Source organism: Eucyclogobius newberryi, unplaced genomic scaffold (genome assembly GCF_026437365.1).
Source record: "Eucyclogobius newberryi isolate DKJ021-1_F unplaced genomic scaffold, fEucNew1.0.hap1 SCAF_5, whole genome shotgun sequence".
NCBI lineage: Eukaryota > Metazoa > Chordata > Actinopteri > Gobiiformes > Gobiidae > Eucyclogobius > Eucyclogobius newberryi.
This window is the reverse complement of record NW_027316167.1, coordinates 13,074,282-13,091,386: the sequence shown is the minus strand read 5'-3', so window position 1 is coordinate 13,091,386 and position 17,105 is coordinate 13,074,282. Positions and strand designations below refer to the sequence as shown.

Here is a 17,105-nt window from a genome sequence, read left to right as displayed (position 1 = left end):
ACAGTGTCCTGAGATTTCTTGTACATAAAAAAAAATAAAAAGGTTAATGACACAAAACAAACTGCTTAAATGAATACAACAGATTTGATTGAGTAAAGCTTTTTATTACATTATTCTTGTTAAATGCGACATTCTTTGCATATGTTTTTGCATCACAGACAACTGAAGTAGACATGTGTTGGTACCATCATAAAAATACATAAACCTTTGTCCCATGCCGCCCCAAGCCACATGCTGACTCATTAGACTTTACTTCAAAGATTTCTGTGGGAAACATTCAGCCCATCTGAATATCTTTGAACTGCGCCCCATGAAAGTTGAATAAAAGGCTAAAAAATATAGGCAAAATACCCCAAGCAAGTACAGTACAGGAAGCATCAAAATACTTTCACACAAGCAAAGACAATAAGTACATCGGACAATATTTTCACATCGATCAGACGTGTTGGCAAAAAAGAAAAAGGGGGAAAAAATTATTCACAATTTGTATGATTGATACAAGATAAGGCCATTTTATTTAAGTATTACATTTACTTAGACACACAGTACGGTGCAGCTCAATAAAGAACATGTTTGTGGTGAAATTATTTGTGTAGTTTATTTTTGTTATAACTCAATCAGAGCCTCAATATATTAAGACAAAAATACCCCACAAAACTACACTTTTGATTAACTTTGGGGGCAAAATCCCAGCCACTAACAAGTTGACCATCTGTACACTTAAACTTATCATTTTCTGCTTGGTAAAACAACCGGTAACACTTTATTTAAAAAGGCACACTTAACATCTAACTAACTGCTGATTTGCATACATGTAATTGGTTAATTTGATGTTAATTTGTATTTATTCAGATCTTATTATTTTTTTTAGCACATTATATAGCTACTCATTAGACATTTACTAACATTTTCCAATTAATAAACGTGTCATTACTGCTCATGATGAAGCCGTTAGGACATGTTTGCACTTAAATTATAATCGTAATAACTTGAATTATGAAAAGTTCAAGTTTTATTAAGGGCTACTACACAATAAATGTAGTTTTGACTTATAAAACATTGAATAACTACAGAGTAACATCAACTTAACAAATGAAATGCTAGTTAGATGTTGGTGTATTCTAAAACAATTGCATATCTGGCTCACATTTAGCATCATTTGTAAGTTTTGCCACTACATTGTCATTTATTGAGAAGCATCTGTGTGATATAGTCAAGGCACGAGGGAAAAGACACTAAACATTAAAAAAAGGAGATCATTAAATTTAGGAATGCATATAAAAAGCATATAAAACTGAAATGTTTAGTTATCTCGAATACTGGGTTTTTACAGTGTATCGTTGCAGTTTTAAGGCGACGTCGCAGTAAAACAGAAATGTGCAGGACAGACGGATCAGGCGTCGCTCGGAGCGTTTCACTTGCGTCCTAAAGACTCGGCCAGTTTCTTGAGTCTCTTCTTCAGCTCCAGAGGAAACTTCTCGTAACACTTTTTACAAACCGGCTTCATGTCAAACTCAACAAATTTGTTCCTGGAAAGAAGCAAAGACGTCATGTGAGCGCGGCTTTTGGGAAATACATCTGGTGTACGATCTTTAAAGAGGCACAAAGCTCTGAATATCACAAATACATAGGATTTTAGATTGTTGTTAGGAATGTTAGGCGTAAGTATTTTAAGTATATTAATAAAGTGACTGAGGTGAAGGCATTCACATTCAATAAATAAAATGTTGGAATATTGTCAAAAATAAACAGTTTAATTCATTATAATAAAGTGCTCAAATAATGATGCTTTACATGATAGAATTTATGAGTCAATAAATAGAAAAGGCGATTGAAAAGTTGTATTTCACTAGTTCAAAAAGTGAACTTTAATCCAATTGACACTTTTTTAAATTAAGTTTAGTTTAGTTGTTTAGTTCTATTCATGTGTAAAATAAAATTTCAAATCATCTCAAACTGTTACTCAGAATAAAATAACAAATATACAGTCTATGGGTATTACACATTGAACTGAGCCAAAATGTGAACATAAATGATTCAAAACACTTTTTCTCTGCAGAATACTTGACGTTCTCCTGAACATTTGTAGGATTAAGACGGATTACGTGTGGAAACATGCCGACGCTGTTGTGAACTGAAGAGTCTAGAGAAAGATGGAGGGTTTTTTCTTGCGATCTTTGGCCTCGCGCTCACGACGAGCCAGGCGCCGCTTGAGCTCCTCGGGCAGACGCTCATAGCAGTGCTTACACACCGGCCTCAGGTCAATCTCTACAAACTTATCTCTGACAAACAGCAGCAGCAGCGGAGGAAGAGGAGGAAGAGAGAGGAGGAGAGAAGAGGAGAGAGACACAGGTGAAGTATTAGGACGAGACAAGTGTTAGAAACAACAGGGTAGACAAAGTAGAGGTGGATGGTAAATGTACTGCTTGAACACATCTTTCTCATGCATTTTACTTCTATTTAAAAAAGGTGCACGATGTAACTTTTGGGTTCGTCTCCATGGCCGTACTGTTGCCTCGAGTGTCGGGCTGTACTTGACTAAAGACACGCATCGATTCGGCGCATGGGGCACGTCTGGGGCATTAGATTACACCGACTAAAACGGGGCCACACGTTGTGCTGGCAAAAGACCTCAAAGGGATTATGTGTCGGGATGATCAGACCCTGCATGACCCAAATACCACACACACCTCCTCCTGCTGCTGTGGTCCAGAGGAAACAAATACAAAATATGTAAATTTTGTTCAATGATAAAAAAAAAAAATAATAATAATAATATGTGGAAATTGATGAAGAAATTCAACGAGTAAAAGAAACTAAATTTAAAGTACAAAAAAGCATGATATTGCTGAATGCAGACCTAAGTATTCTCAAAGTGATGTATACAGCAAATTACAAGTACATGTACCCATAAACATTCAAGGGTTTGTAACTATAGTGTATAATGTGTTTTGTATAATATAAACGGAATAATTACAAAATGAGTAAGTATGAAAAAGAAAATAAGGTTGTTGAGAGAAAGGACCAGAGAGCTGTTTGTAATTGATATGTTAGTTTATAGCAAATGTTTATTGTAATGTGTTTTAGAATATCAGTGTTAAGTAGAAAATGGGGGAAGAGGACATAAGCTTCTTTCTGCTCCTTCGTGTATTTTATATGTTATGAATAGAATAAAGAAAAACAAAGAATGACAATAAAATGATAAGTCAACGAATGAAACTCCAACTGATTAATCGACTTGAGTCCTACAGCTCGACTGGGATGTTCCTCGGTAAAGCATTAAACTCCTCCATCACCATGGAGACCCGGAGGTGATGCCAAGAGACAGGTCAGAGGTCTCGTTTACAGCACAGCACTGACTCTCCACGTTACGTTTGTGATCGATAAAAAGACAACTTTGCAGAGACAAAAGTCAGAAGTTTGGGCTTTCGGTGACGAGGAAGAAGCAGGAGGAGATCTGAGCTGAGGGAGATGAGAAATCAGAAAGTTTAAGGACGTTACAAAGTGCACTTTTAACTTCAGTATCATTTCTGAGTGACAACACTGCTCTACCCTGTGTAACATGTATAAATTATGCTTCCAAATGGTGTGATATTGTGTCTCTATGTTGTGCTTTGTGCTTGATCTGAATTATTATCTTCAATTTCAATGCATTTAAATGATTAAATTCATTTCAATTCTCGTTTTCAAACATATTTTTTTCCAATTCATTCTACTATTATGCACATTACCTGCCGATGGCCACAAACTTAAACAAATCTGACATTACGCCCGCACTCTTGAGTCATTTATGCGACTTCTTTTCATTTTACTTGAGTAATATTACACAGAATAACGCTGAACTACCATCATCCACCTCTGAAGAAGCAGTGGTTAGAAGTAGAGCATGAAGACTTTGTCAAACCCTGTGTCACTTACTTGAGAGTGAGTTTGGCGTTGCAGGTGGAGCAGGAGAAACAGCTGACGCACCAGGCTTTGTTCAGAGCGGACACCACTGAAAACCACAGGGAAAACATGACAAACCTTCTCATTTCAGTAAACGGAACAGATTTGCTCGACATTCTTACCGTCGCCCTCGATCACGCGGTTGCAGTGATAGCACACGTCTCCAAAGAGCTAAATGAAAGAGCTCATGTTTGAGTTCGGCGTGCAAAGAGGCGCATATGATGGGTTGAAAACGAACAATCATAATAATTATTTGTTTTCCTACCTGGTTGTAGTGAGTTTCGCAGTACGCCAGTCCTTTACGTTCATAATGGCGGTGTCCCAGGAAGGGCTTCTCACACTTGGCGCACACAAAATGCTGTTGATCAAGACGAGAAAATGCATTACGGCCTTGAAATCTACCTCAAACTGGCTGTGCGCAGTAATTATTAAATTTTTGAGTCAATTTTGCCAGCACTTTTCCCTTTGTGAGGCGATATCTCCACAGTCCTGTTTTGGTCACAGTTCATATTGGATTCTGACAGAGTTGGTATCCGTGCCGCTGTGTCTCACCTCGACGTGCCACTGCTTGCCCATGGCGTTGACGACCCGCCCTTCGATGGGCCGCCGGCACGCTCCGCAGATGGGCACGCCCATTTTGTCGTGACAGGGCAGACAGTAGAGCTCTCCTTTCAGCTCCCGCGCATCAGACGTCAGCTCTTTTCTGTGGACACACAAATATATGACGCTATAACTAAGAGTTTTTAAACTGCTCCTACTTTTACCTGATTAACACATTTAAAAGGTGCATTGTTGCATTTGATTGAATGCTCCACAGTACGGCATTTTTACATATCAATATTTTTCCTTTTTTCTATTTACATCTAAAAAAGTACTTTGGAAAACAATCATCTGTTTGTCTCTGTGGAGATGGAAAAGTTTAATGCTATAACATCGAGAACTTCAGCAGAAAGTTACACTGTGCCCCTTTAACAGCTGCGCTAACATAGCACAACAGGCTTAACCCTGGTCATTCCTTTGTTAATATATTTCAATCAAAAATAATTTGCAATTTGAGCTGGCACATACAACGCAAATCACAAAGGCTGCAATTTAAGTCTTCTCCCAAATGCTCCTGGAGTCGTTTACACTGTGCTCAGAATCTTATCAAATCGTAAATCGTAAATCGTAAATCGCAATAAATCCCACCCCAAAACCATGCAGTCCTAAATAACATTACACCTTCAATCTAACGCTGCGTTCCAACACTGCGACTAGGAGCTTGGTTATATCACACTTGAACGTTACGAATTCCAACGTCAGAGCGTTCCAGCTGAAGAAACTCGTCTAAACAATGTGGCTAATGCTAATGCTAAACAAACATTAAACCAACATCTCAAACATGCTTCTTAACAGATTAGTGTCGGATTTGACCTGTGAGAAATGTTTCCATGCATATGTGGCGATTATCTTTGTTGTAACACAGTTGATTCCTCATGTGAAGTGGGCGTCCCTCGACCAGCCACTTCACCAGTAGGATTCACCAGTTGGACTTTTTTTCCCCAAGTCAGATTCGGGAAAGATCCCAGTTGCATTGAACACACCATCATTCCAATATTGAGCAACTAATCAAGAATAGAGGCAGAAAGATTGCCGTGGAAATGTTTTGGCGGTGGGAGTGAGGGTGTGACGATGACAGAAAGAACATTCCACTGACCCACAGTTGCTGCAGTTGAAATGGTCGGGGTGATACGGGTCATTCTTAAAAATCAGCGGGTGCTCCTCGATGATGGCGTGGCATTTCTGGCAGATGTATTTGCCCAAACCTCGAGCCTTTTCCCGGTTGTGGCACGGGCGACACAGATGCCTTGCAAGAAAAAAAAAAAACAATGTTCAATAACATGTCAATGCGTCACAAATCTAGTTATAACTTGTGACTGAAATGGTGGGATCCTGTCCTGTCCGAGCCGAGCGAGTTAGCAGCCTGACAGCCCTAAGCAGCAGTATTAAGACAGTAATGGGACGGGATACGGACCTGCCAGCGTTCTTGACAAAGCCCACGTCGGCGAGGACAGCCTGGCAAATGTCGCAGCAGAAGCAGTCGGGATGCCAGCTGTTGTTCATGGCCTTTATGACGCGACCGATGATGAACTCTCCTGAGGACACAGCAAGAGCGCCGTCAACGTCAGGAAGGAGAAGACTCAATTTACAAGATATACAGCGATGGGACTCGGCCCTGCTGCAGACGGAGCAGCAATGATTCTCTTTATGCGCCCAGTGCTACAGATCATTAACCACTTTGGATGCACTGATGATATTTTCAGATCTAATGGAGCAAGTAAAAAACATTCCTGCTATAGAGTCTTTGACATTATATGATAATACAAATGTTTTACACATAATCATATATTCCCAAATATGATCAACAAAATAATTATTATAATGTTATCATTATTATTTTGATACTAAAGAAAAGGCTTGATATAATCCACAGTGATAATAATAAAAAAAAAAAAAATGTTTATACAATGCAAAACAAGTCAGCGATTATTTAAATAGTCTATTATTATTATTATTTCCTATTAATACTATTGTAGAAAAATATTCAGTTGTAGTCATCAGGACTTTTTTGCAAAAACGATAAGTTTCGACTCATCCTAGAGTCATTCTCAATTGGTGAATCAAGACCAGGAACTCAAAATATTTATTCTACGTTGGCGTAAACTAGATGTTTAGATACTCGTATTAATAAATATAAGCTGTCAATATTGAACGTAACGGGAGCTGCATTGCATTCTATTTAACGCTTCACGATTCGACACACGCACTACAGTTTATCGCTGGCCTTTTTCTTGTCACATACAGTCTCACAGAGAAGAAAAAGAACCAACACGAATTAGAAAAGGTAGAACCTAAACCCACGTCAACACAGTGAGGCGACAATGAAATCCATTCATCAAAGTTCCGTGCACCGCGTGGGATGCAGCCCAAGAACAGGAAAATCTTTATTTGAACAAAGCTAAACGTACAATCGGCACATCAGCAGTGACCCACGCCGGCTTTCGAGTGTGTGTGGGAGATCTGTGACTAAACAGTTAAAAAGGAGTGTTGATTCTTACCACACTGGTGACAGCACGGAGCGAAGAGCATCTGGAAATCATGCTCACAGTATTTCCTTCCTTCAAACTGTAAAGGGACAGAGAAAACCGTCAAATATAATGTTATAATGTATAGCACTGGTTATTATTTCAGTTTCTAGAATGACGGGGAAGGAGCTGATATTTAATTATATGATATGCCAAAACAATCCATTGTTTCAGTACTCGACTAGTCAACAGTTTGATTAGTCCACAAGTCAACATTTCTGTAGTACATTAAGAATTGTACAATATATTTTTAACTTTTTTTTTTTTTTAATATGTCAACTAGGCTGTCAGAGAATATTTACAAATATTAGAGAAGAAAAATCACAAACTGTTTAACATTTTGACATTCTAATTTAATAATGACACCGCCTTTGTTATAAAAGATCTTGGTCGTTAGAGTCTGTACAGTCCAGACAACACTGACTAATGATGTTAATAGTTGTCAATTCATCTTTGCAGCTCTAAAATTATAACAATGATCCAAATGTAGGATATGATCATTTACACTAGTGACAAGTAACTTTATCACGCTATATTCATACACACACACCTGCCCCACATCCCAGAGACACAGGACATTTAGCCCTTTCCTGATGTCATTTCACACCACACATATGCATTATAATGTGACATGTGCAGTAAGTAACAGCAGCACCTCATAAAAGAGTCCGTCTGGAAACTGCTGGAAACACTGGGCGCACACAAAGCACTGCTCGTGGTACAACTCTCCGTTGCTGTTGACGATCTTCTCCGTCGCAGCGAAGCCGCTCTTGCACCGCTCACAGTTTGCGGACGCGAGGGCGTTGGCGATGCTGTCAGGAACGAACAAAACTTTTATTATGGAACACAAAACTTGTATGTGTCGAGCTGAAATTAAGGATTATTTTAGCAGTGGACGATTTTTTTAATATGGTAGTCGACATGTCAAATGCTGAGTTTTAAATAAATAAATGTTATTTTATTATACATTTTAAGCAAACTCCTAAATAGGGTTACCGTTACCGTCCTGCAGGAAAAGCAGAAGCTGCTCAATCTGCCGGAATACAAGCTAATGACTGACATGCAAACGGCCGAGGTGAGAAGGAGCTGTGGACTTGATCAGAAGCTCCTCTCGACCGAGGTGAGAAGGAGCTGTGGACTTGATCAGAAGCTCCTCTCGACCGAGGTGAGAAGGAGCTGTGGACTTGATCAGAATCTCCTCTCGACCGAGGTGAGAAGGAGCTGTGGACCTGATCAGAAGCTCCTCTCGACCGAGGTGAGAAGGAGCTGTGGACTTGATCAGAAGCTCCTCTCGACCGAGGTGAGAAGGAGCTGTGGACCTGATCAGAAGCTCCTCTCGACCGAGGTGAGAAGGAGCTGTGGACCTGATCAGAAGCTCCTCTCGACCGAGGTGAGAAGGAGCTGTGGACCTGATCAGAAGCTCCTCTCGACCGAGGTGAGAAGGAGCTGTGGACTTGATCAGAAGCTCCTCTCGACCGAGGTGAGAAGGAGCTGTGGACTTGATCAGAAGCTCCTCTCGACCGAGGTGAGAAGGAGCTGTGGACCTGATCAGGAGCTCCTCTCGACCGAGGTGAGAAGGAGCTGTGGACCTGATCAGGAGCTCCTCTCGGCCGAGGTGAGAAGGAGCTGTGGACCTGATCAGAAGCTCCTCTCGGCCGAGGTGAGAAGGAGCTGTGGACCTGATCAGAAGCTCCTCTCGACCGAGGTGAGAAGGAGCTGTGGACCTGATCAGGAGCTCCTCTCGACCGAGGTGAGAAGGAGCTGTGGACCTGATCAGGAGCTCCTCTCGGCCGAGGTGAGAAGGAGCTGTGGACCTGATCAGAAGCTCCTCTCGGCCGAGGTGAGAAGGAGCTGTGGACCTGATCAGAAGCTCCTCTCGACCGAGGTGAGAAGGAGCTGTGGACCTGATCAGAAGCTCCAGCTGTGAAAAACGTGTTGCATCATACCCAACAAGACTCGAGGCTGTACTAGCTCAAAAGGGTGTGTCTACTCAATACTGAGCAAAGGGTCTGAATACTTATGACAATGTTGTATTTCAGTTTTTCTTTTTTAATACATTTACATATCGGATACGTATAGAATCACGAGAGTGTTGGCAATATCCAGCCCCAACTCTCACGCACACAAAAATACCCTATAACAAATTATATATAAAATATATAACTACTTACAGGACTCAAAATCAAAATTTAAAGAATTGGTCAAAACCAAACAAATGCTCAATCCAAACCTCCAACAGTAGCTTTGGGTGGGATTTTATACTGCTGTATGGATATTTTGAGTACAGCCCTAGTAACACTATTAAACCTAGTAACTATTTTACTTCAGGCAAAGTAAGAGACATTTTACGAAAACAGTTTGCCTCCAAAATGGTGTAAGGCTGTTTGTAGTCTGGCAATAAGAGATTCATTTGAAATGACTAAATCCAAACTACTACTAGTTGCACAAAAGTAAAACTACTATTCACCCGGATTGTATTTTGAAGGATACACTTATTATACACTTGACAACAACAAAAAGGGGGTTTTAGGCCAGTGTTAAATACAAAACACATCTTGTTAATGATGTACTACTTCCTGCCTGAGCAGCAGCTGCAGTGTGGAGGAGGGAAAAGTGAATCACACAAGGGAACTCAATTACTCACAGGAGACATCCGTTAATTTAGGAAAGCCAGACATGATGAACCCTGCCAGCTCAATAAACAATACAACAAAGCTGTTTTGGACGTCTAAATGTCCAACAAGAAACATCATAAACACATTTTAAATAACTCCTTTTATAATATTTCAAAACTTTGCAACTTCAACACATATATAGGAGAACAAAACAACAAACTAAGCAGGAAATCAAACCAGATGACAACAATGCAAATAATGTACACAACCATCCAGGAGCATTAGCATAATAACAGAAGTTTACGCTTTTTAAGCTTCTAAACCTAATAAAACTGATTGAACGCCTTCAAAAAACGATCAGTTACTCGCAATTACCAAATAAACCTCCTAAAACACCATGCATTGGGAAAGTGTTGAAACACAGACAAGAATAAACGCAAACTAGGTGCAAAAATATGAAAGTATGCGAGTTATTATGATTAGCTAGCGTATTAGCATTCAAGCTAACTGACCAAGTAGCTGAGATTTTCTGCACTTGTTAGCATGAATCCTCACCTGCCCGGCATCCCTGCGACCCCCAACATCTCCGACTACTTCCGTAGATTTAGCGACGAGTTGATTCGTACGTAAATGGTGAAATATAAGGTAAACTTTGCGGGGAAACAGACGCATCTAGATTATGCCTCGGTGCGGGGCGGGGGTTGCCAGATCACAGCGAAATGCCAACCTCAGATCGGACACTTTTTCTCTTCTTTGAGCAGAGTAAGTGTGTTCGTGTGCAGTGGCGCCACCTGCTGCTGGAACACTCAACAAGATATTCTCATAGCTACTAAAAATTTATCAAATTAGACCTTTAATTTGATAAACATTTTAAACATTGTGGGTAAAATATCATATTCACAAAAGTAATTGGGAAACAAATATATTGTGTGCTTTTAAAATGAAATTAAAATGTATCTATCCTCGGTCAATTATCTAAAAAATAAGAATACATTTGTTGAAGAATTTTGTCTAGCTGCTGATACCTTTTAGTTATTCTAAAAGGTGTATTTTGTATGCCTTAAGTCTTTAAACTGTCATTAAACCTTTTTTCCCTATTTTATATGTATGTATGTATATAATTTCATATATTGCTTGCTTTGTATGCATATTATGCATACATCCACTGCCCTAAATCCTCAATACTCTCCAATCCTCCCCGGTCTCATCCCCTACACCTAAACATCTTTATGCCACATCCAATATCACCTTCACCCGTTCAGACGTATCTTGCACCTCCATAGAAATGTTCACAATCACAACTGCTACAAAAGCTAGGAAACTCTGCTTCTCTATCACTATGAATTGTGAATACTTCAGTGTGCTTTGTCTCCGTTTGCTTTGTCACTAAAGCTTCTGAATAAGAAACCCCATTCTCCATTCTCACCCGGTTCCTCTTGCCTTTTCCCAAGCTCCAGTCTGATGCCCTCCAGAGCAATGCAGATGTAGCCCATCATGTATTATGCTAATATGTAATTGTGATGGTATAATACACTATTCAATTATTATTACTTTTTTGAGTTTGATTGTAAATTTGTCATGGAGCACTTGAATCACTTACTCTCACTTACTCTCACTTACTCTCTTCTGATTCTCCTGCCACAAACTGAGTCAGTCTCCGAGCACCTCCACGCCGATATCTACTGGCACTCCACTAATTACATCTTTATTCTTTTGTTTTCCTGTAAGCAGGACAACATTAGGAGCACCACTGCTTCTGGTGTTCTGAGCACCTGTTTTTTTACCTTCAAATGTCACCAGAAATGTCATTGGGAACGAGAACCCATGTCTCAGTTTACTCCTCATAGATGTGGTGGAACCTTTGCCGTGGTTGACAAAACTTATGGATGGAAAATATGAGGTCTCCTTTGACCTTTGCAGCCTTCAAGACACGTTCCTTCACATAATCGTTTAGAAATCTTATAGTCAGGCCTCGTGGTTTATCAGCTCTTTCGATTGTGATGGGAGGGACAGCACCGGAATAATCTTCTCCAAAAAGCTTCCTGTATTCGTTCCTTCCTCTTCTTCTTCTATGCCCAAAAGCCTCAGGTTAGGACGAAGTGTTCTGGACTCCAAACCATAGTCTTCCTGGCTCGCAGCGCCTCCATCTCAGCCCTTACTATCTGCAGATTGTCTGTATTATCTGAGACATCGCTGCTCGATTTCGTCCATACGTGCTCCGGTTAGTCCCGCTGGCTTCAGCTCAGCGGCTACTGCAGCAGATACTGCAGCACATACGGCCGGGCCCATTTCAGCGCTGAGAGACTCCACATCACGCTGCATTTCACGTCTCATTTCGGACATCTTGAGCAGTACCTGATGATTAGTTATTTTCTCTCCTTATTCTCCTTCCGATGCAGAGAAGCGGTGAGAGTCTCCATCCAGGTCTTTGTGATTTTGCTGCATTGTTCCTGTCGTGTGAAGCACTTTGAATTGCCTTGTGTGTGAATTGTGCTCTACAAATAAACTTGCCTTGCCTATTAGTTCTTGTAGTTCTTCATTAGTATCAACATAGAAACAAGTCTTTCAGAACATTTCACGGGTCACATTTCTTTTGTTATTCAAGGTTCTTTTTGTAGATACTTTCTTTGTGATTCTCGCTGTTGCTTTTCATAGTCGTTGGTCTTGTAGTTTTTTAGGGGTTCGTCGTCAAAGTGGAATTGCATACGGAAATTCCACTTTGACGACGTACCCCTAAAAAACTAGCTTTTCATAGTCATTGGTCTTGTAGTTTTTTAGGGGTTCGTCGTCAAAGTGGAATTTCCGTTGCAATTCCAGAGGTTGCACTTTGTAGTTCTAGTACTTGTATTGTAGGCAGTGTTTTCATCATTCAATGATCATGGCAACTGTACAGGATATGGCCATGCATTACAGTCACTTGCACTGACTTATTTTTTGTTTGTTGTTTTTTTCTTTATTTTTTCTCGAATATAAAGCCGAACATTAATATGGACGATCACATAAGTATGCATCTTATACCTCAAACATTATAATAGCGTATTTAAAAAGTGTGACTGGCTGATTAAATAAATAGCTTTCTTTCTCACATTTGTTGCAGGGTTGTGGTATCCTGTAATGCTCTCAAGCAGGCACTAGAGGGCGCCCATATATTGTAATGCAAACGTGGAAATGCAGCGGATCCAGGTGAGATAGAATGTAATATTTATGAAGAGGCAGGGCCATTCCCCTCTCACGCCTCACTGATTAATAATCCTGCAGAAAAAGCTCTCTACATTTTATGGATTTTATTTTATGGCTGCGTGTGTTTTGTATGCAGCTCCAGCTCATTCCCTGCGCCTTTATTCAGACCGAGGCCCCGCTCTGATTGTAGTCTTCATAAATGATGCAGATGCATTAGTGTCACTGCTTGGAGGAGGTACTTTAGGCACCGAGATTAACTACAAGATTAACTATGGCTTTATTTGAAGGAGCAAAAATGCACTTAAAAGGGGCAAAAACACACAAATCGGTCTATGTTTAATTATTTATTGTGCAACTGTGCCTGTAATTACGGATGAGTGATGTATCGGTTCCAATATCGGTGTTAATGATATCGGAGAGATTTCTCAGATATCGATCTGTTATGGAAAAAATAGCTGATATTTTGGAAATGTCTTTCTAAGCCCCAGTTTGTGTGCCCATGTGTTATTCCCACTGTGTCTTCACTGCATCAGATTTGTCTTTCTAAGCAAACTCAACAGTTCAAATAGAAATACAAAAGCATTTAGGTTATGGCTGCATTTTTACAAAATCATGCAACAAACTATTTTATATCCCACATAAATACATTAAGTTGATTTGTGAACTTTACTAAAACTTCTGGAATATCTGTTTTTAGCCACTGCAGAAAGACAAACATCGTACATACTGACTTGTTCATTTGTGAAACATTTATTGACACTTGATCACAATTGTTATTATGGGTGTGCCAAAATATCGAAATATTGTTCTACTAAATCTGGTGATGCAGTATCGATATTGTGAGCTGCTGTATCAATATATCGTGAGTCATCATGAGTCACTTTGGTTATAATTGACCTAATAATTTTGAGACAGCACGACAATTTTGTTGCTTGTTTAGAGAAAATGAACTTTTGACATATTTACTGTTTTGATGATTAAAATGGTTGTTTAACTAAGGAAAACGTTGTTAAAATGTATTGAGTTCTTTAAAATAAGTCACATATTGTATAATATCATTATTGCATGTATCGTAACAGGGACCCCGTGATTCCATACTAATTGTCATGGTTTTGTAGCGGCTGAGAACTCTTCCCCTCTGACAGAAAAGGTTTATGTTCATGTTTGTTATAAGGATCCCAATTATCTGAGCTTAACAGCTACTCTTCCTGGGGCCCTTTTAAAAACAGAATGAATAACAAGTATTATTGTAACAAGTGACAAACATACAAGCATTTCACAACAAGTATGTTCATTGCATATAAAAATACAAAACTACAAACTGCAAGTATTAATTTTCATTGCAGAAAAGTGACTAAATACTTTACTTAACAATATATTTGTCAGTGGTGACTTATATTTGCTAAAGGATGTGCTCCCAAAGAGGAGACTGTAGTGAAGTACAAGTTGGAATGTGTGACCAAGATGCAAAGACAATTTAATTGAATAATCACAACTTATTGATTATTGCATTTGTGACTAATTTAGTAACTAGAAGCTGTGCAATGGCAACAAGTCGTTGCGAGTGACTGTGTAATGCACGGCCATGTCCTGTACAGTTGCCATGATCATTGCATGACAACACTGCATAGCTACAAGTACTGGAAGTCTAAACTACCGGTACTACTAGTATTCTGCCACTCTAAAAGATACGAAAAATTGCAACTTTGACGACAAATCACACAAAAAACTACAAGACCGAGGAATACCTAAAGCAACAACCTTGATATGAAACATAGCAACAAAAAAACCTTGAATGAAATTGGACAAGAAATGTGACCCGTGAAATGGCCCAAAAATGTGTTTCTATAGAAATAATAATAATTCATTGTTTCTCTCTCTTTCTCTCTTTCCTTCACTCTTTTTTGCTCTCTCTCTTTATCTTTCCTGTTTTTTTTTTTTTTTTTTTCAAATACGGTATAGCGTAGAACACATACTTTGAAGACGTATCTACAGTAGGTGGCGGTAAATGCACCTTTTTCAGTTGGCTGGCATTACCAACTACCATTAAAAGCAACACAAAAATAACAACAACAATAACAACGACGACTCAATAATAATAAAGATCTACAAGAACTAATAGTGACTGTGTCATTAATACAGAGAATCCAAAACATGTCAGAAAGACTAAGCGTTGCAAAGTGTTAAAAGTGTAACAGCAAATATTTATTATACGGTGGTTTGTAATGGGTTTGTAAGAGCATGAACTCAATGAAGCTTGATTTGAGTTGGATTTAGCAACATAATTTACACGATTGAACTTAATTTAACAAACACTTTAATTTGAGAAGATCGGACCATTAGTTGCTGTTCTGATCTTTTTTATTAAACTGTGATTTGAACCTGTGAATATCTGCTATTATTATGTTCTTATTTTCTTTCTTTTCCAGTCTCAATATCTCACATTTTCCACCACTCCAAAGGCAGAGGTAAAAAGGACACAATCAGATTTGTGGAGGTAATGTGATGCTGCAGTCGCTGTCATCACATCGCTTTTACACACAGAATGTATTTACCACTGGATTCTTCCCCCTGGAGGTTTGAGCTGACATAAATCTGTGTGACTTACAGAAAACGCTTGTCATAGATGTATTTTTGTATTCTGTTAAATATGAGGACAATTGTGTCAAAGTGGTTAATCCTCCAAAACGCAGTATTTTTCGATTCAATGTAAAATGTTCTTTAAGCCTCCATTTCAGGCAATAAACAGACACAAATTCAAGCGTTTATTTAATTGCAGATTTTTTATGTACTCAAAATAATGAACTATTGTGAATGTTACTTTGAAGTAGTAGAGTAGCTATATTTATTATGCTGAGTTGATTTAGTTCACATTTGTCAAATACTTCAATTTAACATGTTTAACACATTTCTGTTGAATTTACATAATTATTATCTCATCATTGTCATTGGGATACTTAAAAAACATCCAAATATACATGTACATATATGTTTTTTTCCTCCAGCTCCGCTAATCCACTTCACTGTGAACGGCTTGCCTCTCCACTGATCTGACGCGTAGCTTGGCCCGTTTGTCACAGAGTTGAATTTGTTTGCTTATTTGTTTTAAAGTGCCTCTGACAGGTTGGACAACTCATTGAACTAAAAAGCAGTTAAGATAAATGTATTTAGAATTTAGCTAAAATTTCTAAAAATGTTATCACAGAAAAGCAATTTCTTTTTGTTTATGATTTCACTTCCTGTTTGTAATTGATGACATCACACTGATGACAGCAAACAATGAGCAAAAACTCATCTAATGTCACAATTTATGAATCAAATTTGACAAATAAAAATATGAGAGTGACTTTACTTTGTTGAATTAATGTTTAGAGATGGAAAAAAGTTGTTCCTTTGTATAAATTCTGCATAAACCCTAGTGTGATGTCACTTCCTGTTATTTTCTACAGATTTTTCAATGTTTTCTCCACAAATACCTACTCGATTGGTGTAAAACTATAATGTATATGTATGACAGGTATAAATACACCAAATGAAGTCCAAACTAGAACATGGTAAAAACGTGTCATACGCACTTTAAATCCCTTCTAGTCTTTGCTAAACCTGCTGTAAAGCCATTGTCTTTTAGTAGTGGAGAGCGTGTTTGTTGAGCGTGTTTGTTCGTGTATTAGTTTGGTCGTTCTTATATAGTATGACATCCTTTTGCAGAATCTAAATTACAAATGTTTCAGCGAGATGGACCGGTCAGTCAACAGTTCTAATGGCGTGCATTTTAGATCCTGCTCTCTGTAATTACTGACAAAGTAACACCCGCACAGAGACTTCAACAGTCGGTCCTCAGAGTCCCTTTAGACAGACATTTGGTTAAATATGAGACATCTGTCTGGTTTTCAAGGCCCGTAGAAGCCTGTGATTGTATGTGCGAGCGCAGGACGGCAGCGGGGCCCGTGCCAAAGCGACATCAGGGACATTACGCCGTGGAGTTGTCGCTCTTTTAATGGGACGCGCTAAAACGGGAATGTCTTCACAGAGAGTTATTTAACACATGGTCAGTCTGAGAGAAAAATCAACTGCAGATTTCACTGGAGACGTGTTCATTAAACTGCGGCGGCCACAAGGGGGACGCGGTGTTACTGGTATATTCCCGATTCTGCACATACTTGAGAAACAAAGAGGAGAAATCGCAGAAGTAATCGCAAACTGGGGATTCAGAATGTGCAGTGATTCAAATATGTCAGTT

General features: G+C 39.1%; 1 protein-coding gene across 3 annotated transcripts in view; it reads right to left on the bottom strand.

Annotated features, from left to right (window-relative positions):
* Nucleotides 1–10,417, bottom strand: part of lims1 (LIM and senescent cell antigen-like domains 1) — a 135,009-nt gene extending 124,592 nt beyond the window's left edge. Inside the window, exons 1-10 of one of the 3 annotated variants that reach the window (XR_011931232.1) lie at nt 10,241–10,417; nt 7,726–7,882; nt 7,044–7,110; nt 5,960–6,080; nt 5,642–5,791; nt 4,498–4,648; nt 4,211–4,303; nt 4,068–4,116; nt 3,919–3,994; nt 1,321–1,529 (exon numbers count right to left, since the gene is read on the bottom strand). Coding sequence is in view for 2 of the 3 variants with exons in the window: in XM_072465109.1 (XP_072321210.1) it covers nt 2,144–2,282; nt 3,919–3,994; nt 4,068–4,116; nt 4,211–4,303; nt 4,498–4,648; nt 5,642–5,791; nt 5,960–6,080; nt 7,044–7,110; nt 7,726–7,882; nt 10,241–10,269 (1,032 nt within the window). In the remaining variant the exon portion in view is untranslated. Of the gene's footprint in view, nt 1–106; nt 1,530–1,978; nt 2,283–3,918; nt 3,995–4,067; nt 4,117–4,210; nt 4,304–4,497; nt 4,649–5,641; nt 5,792–5,959; nt 6,081–7,043; nt 7,111–7,725; nt 7,883–10,240 lie in introns of those variants that run through there. The other 2 variants (XM_072465110.1, XM_072465109.1) reach the window with 2 other exon arrangements.
* Nucleotides 10,418–17,105: the final 6,688 nt, after the last annotated feature.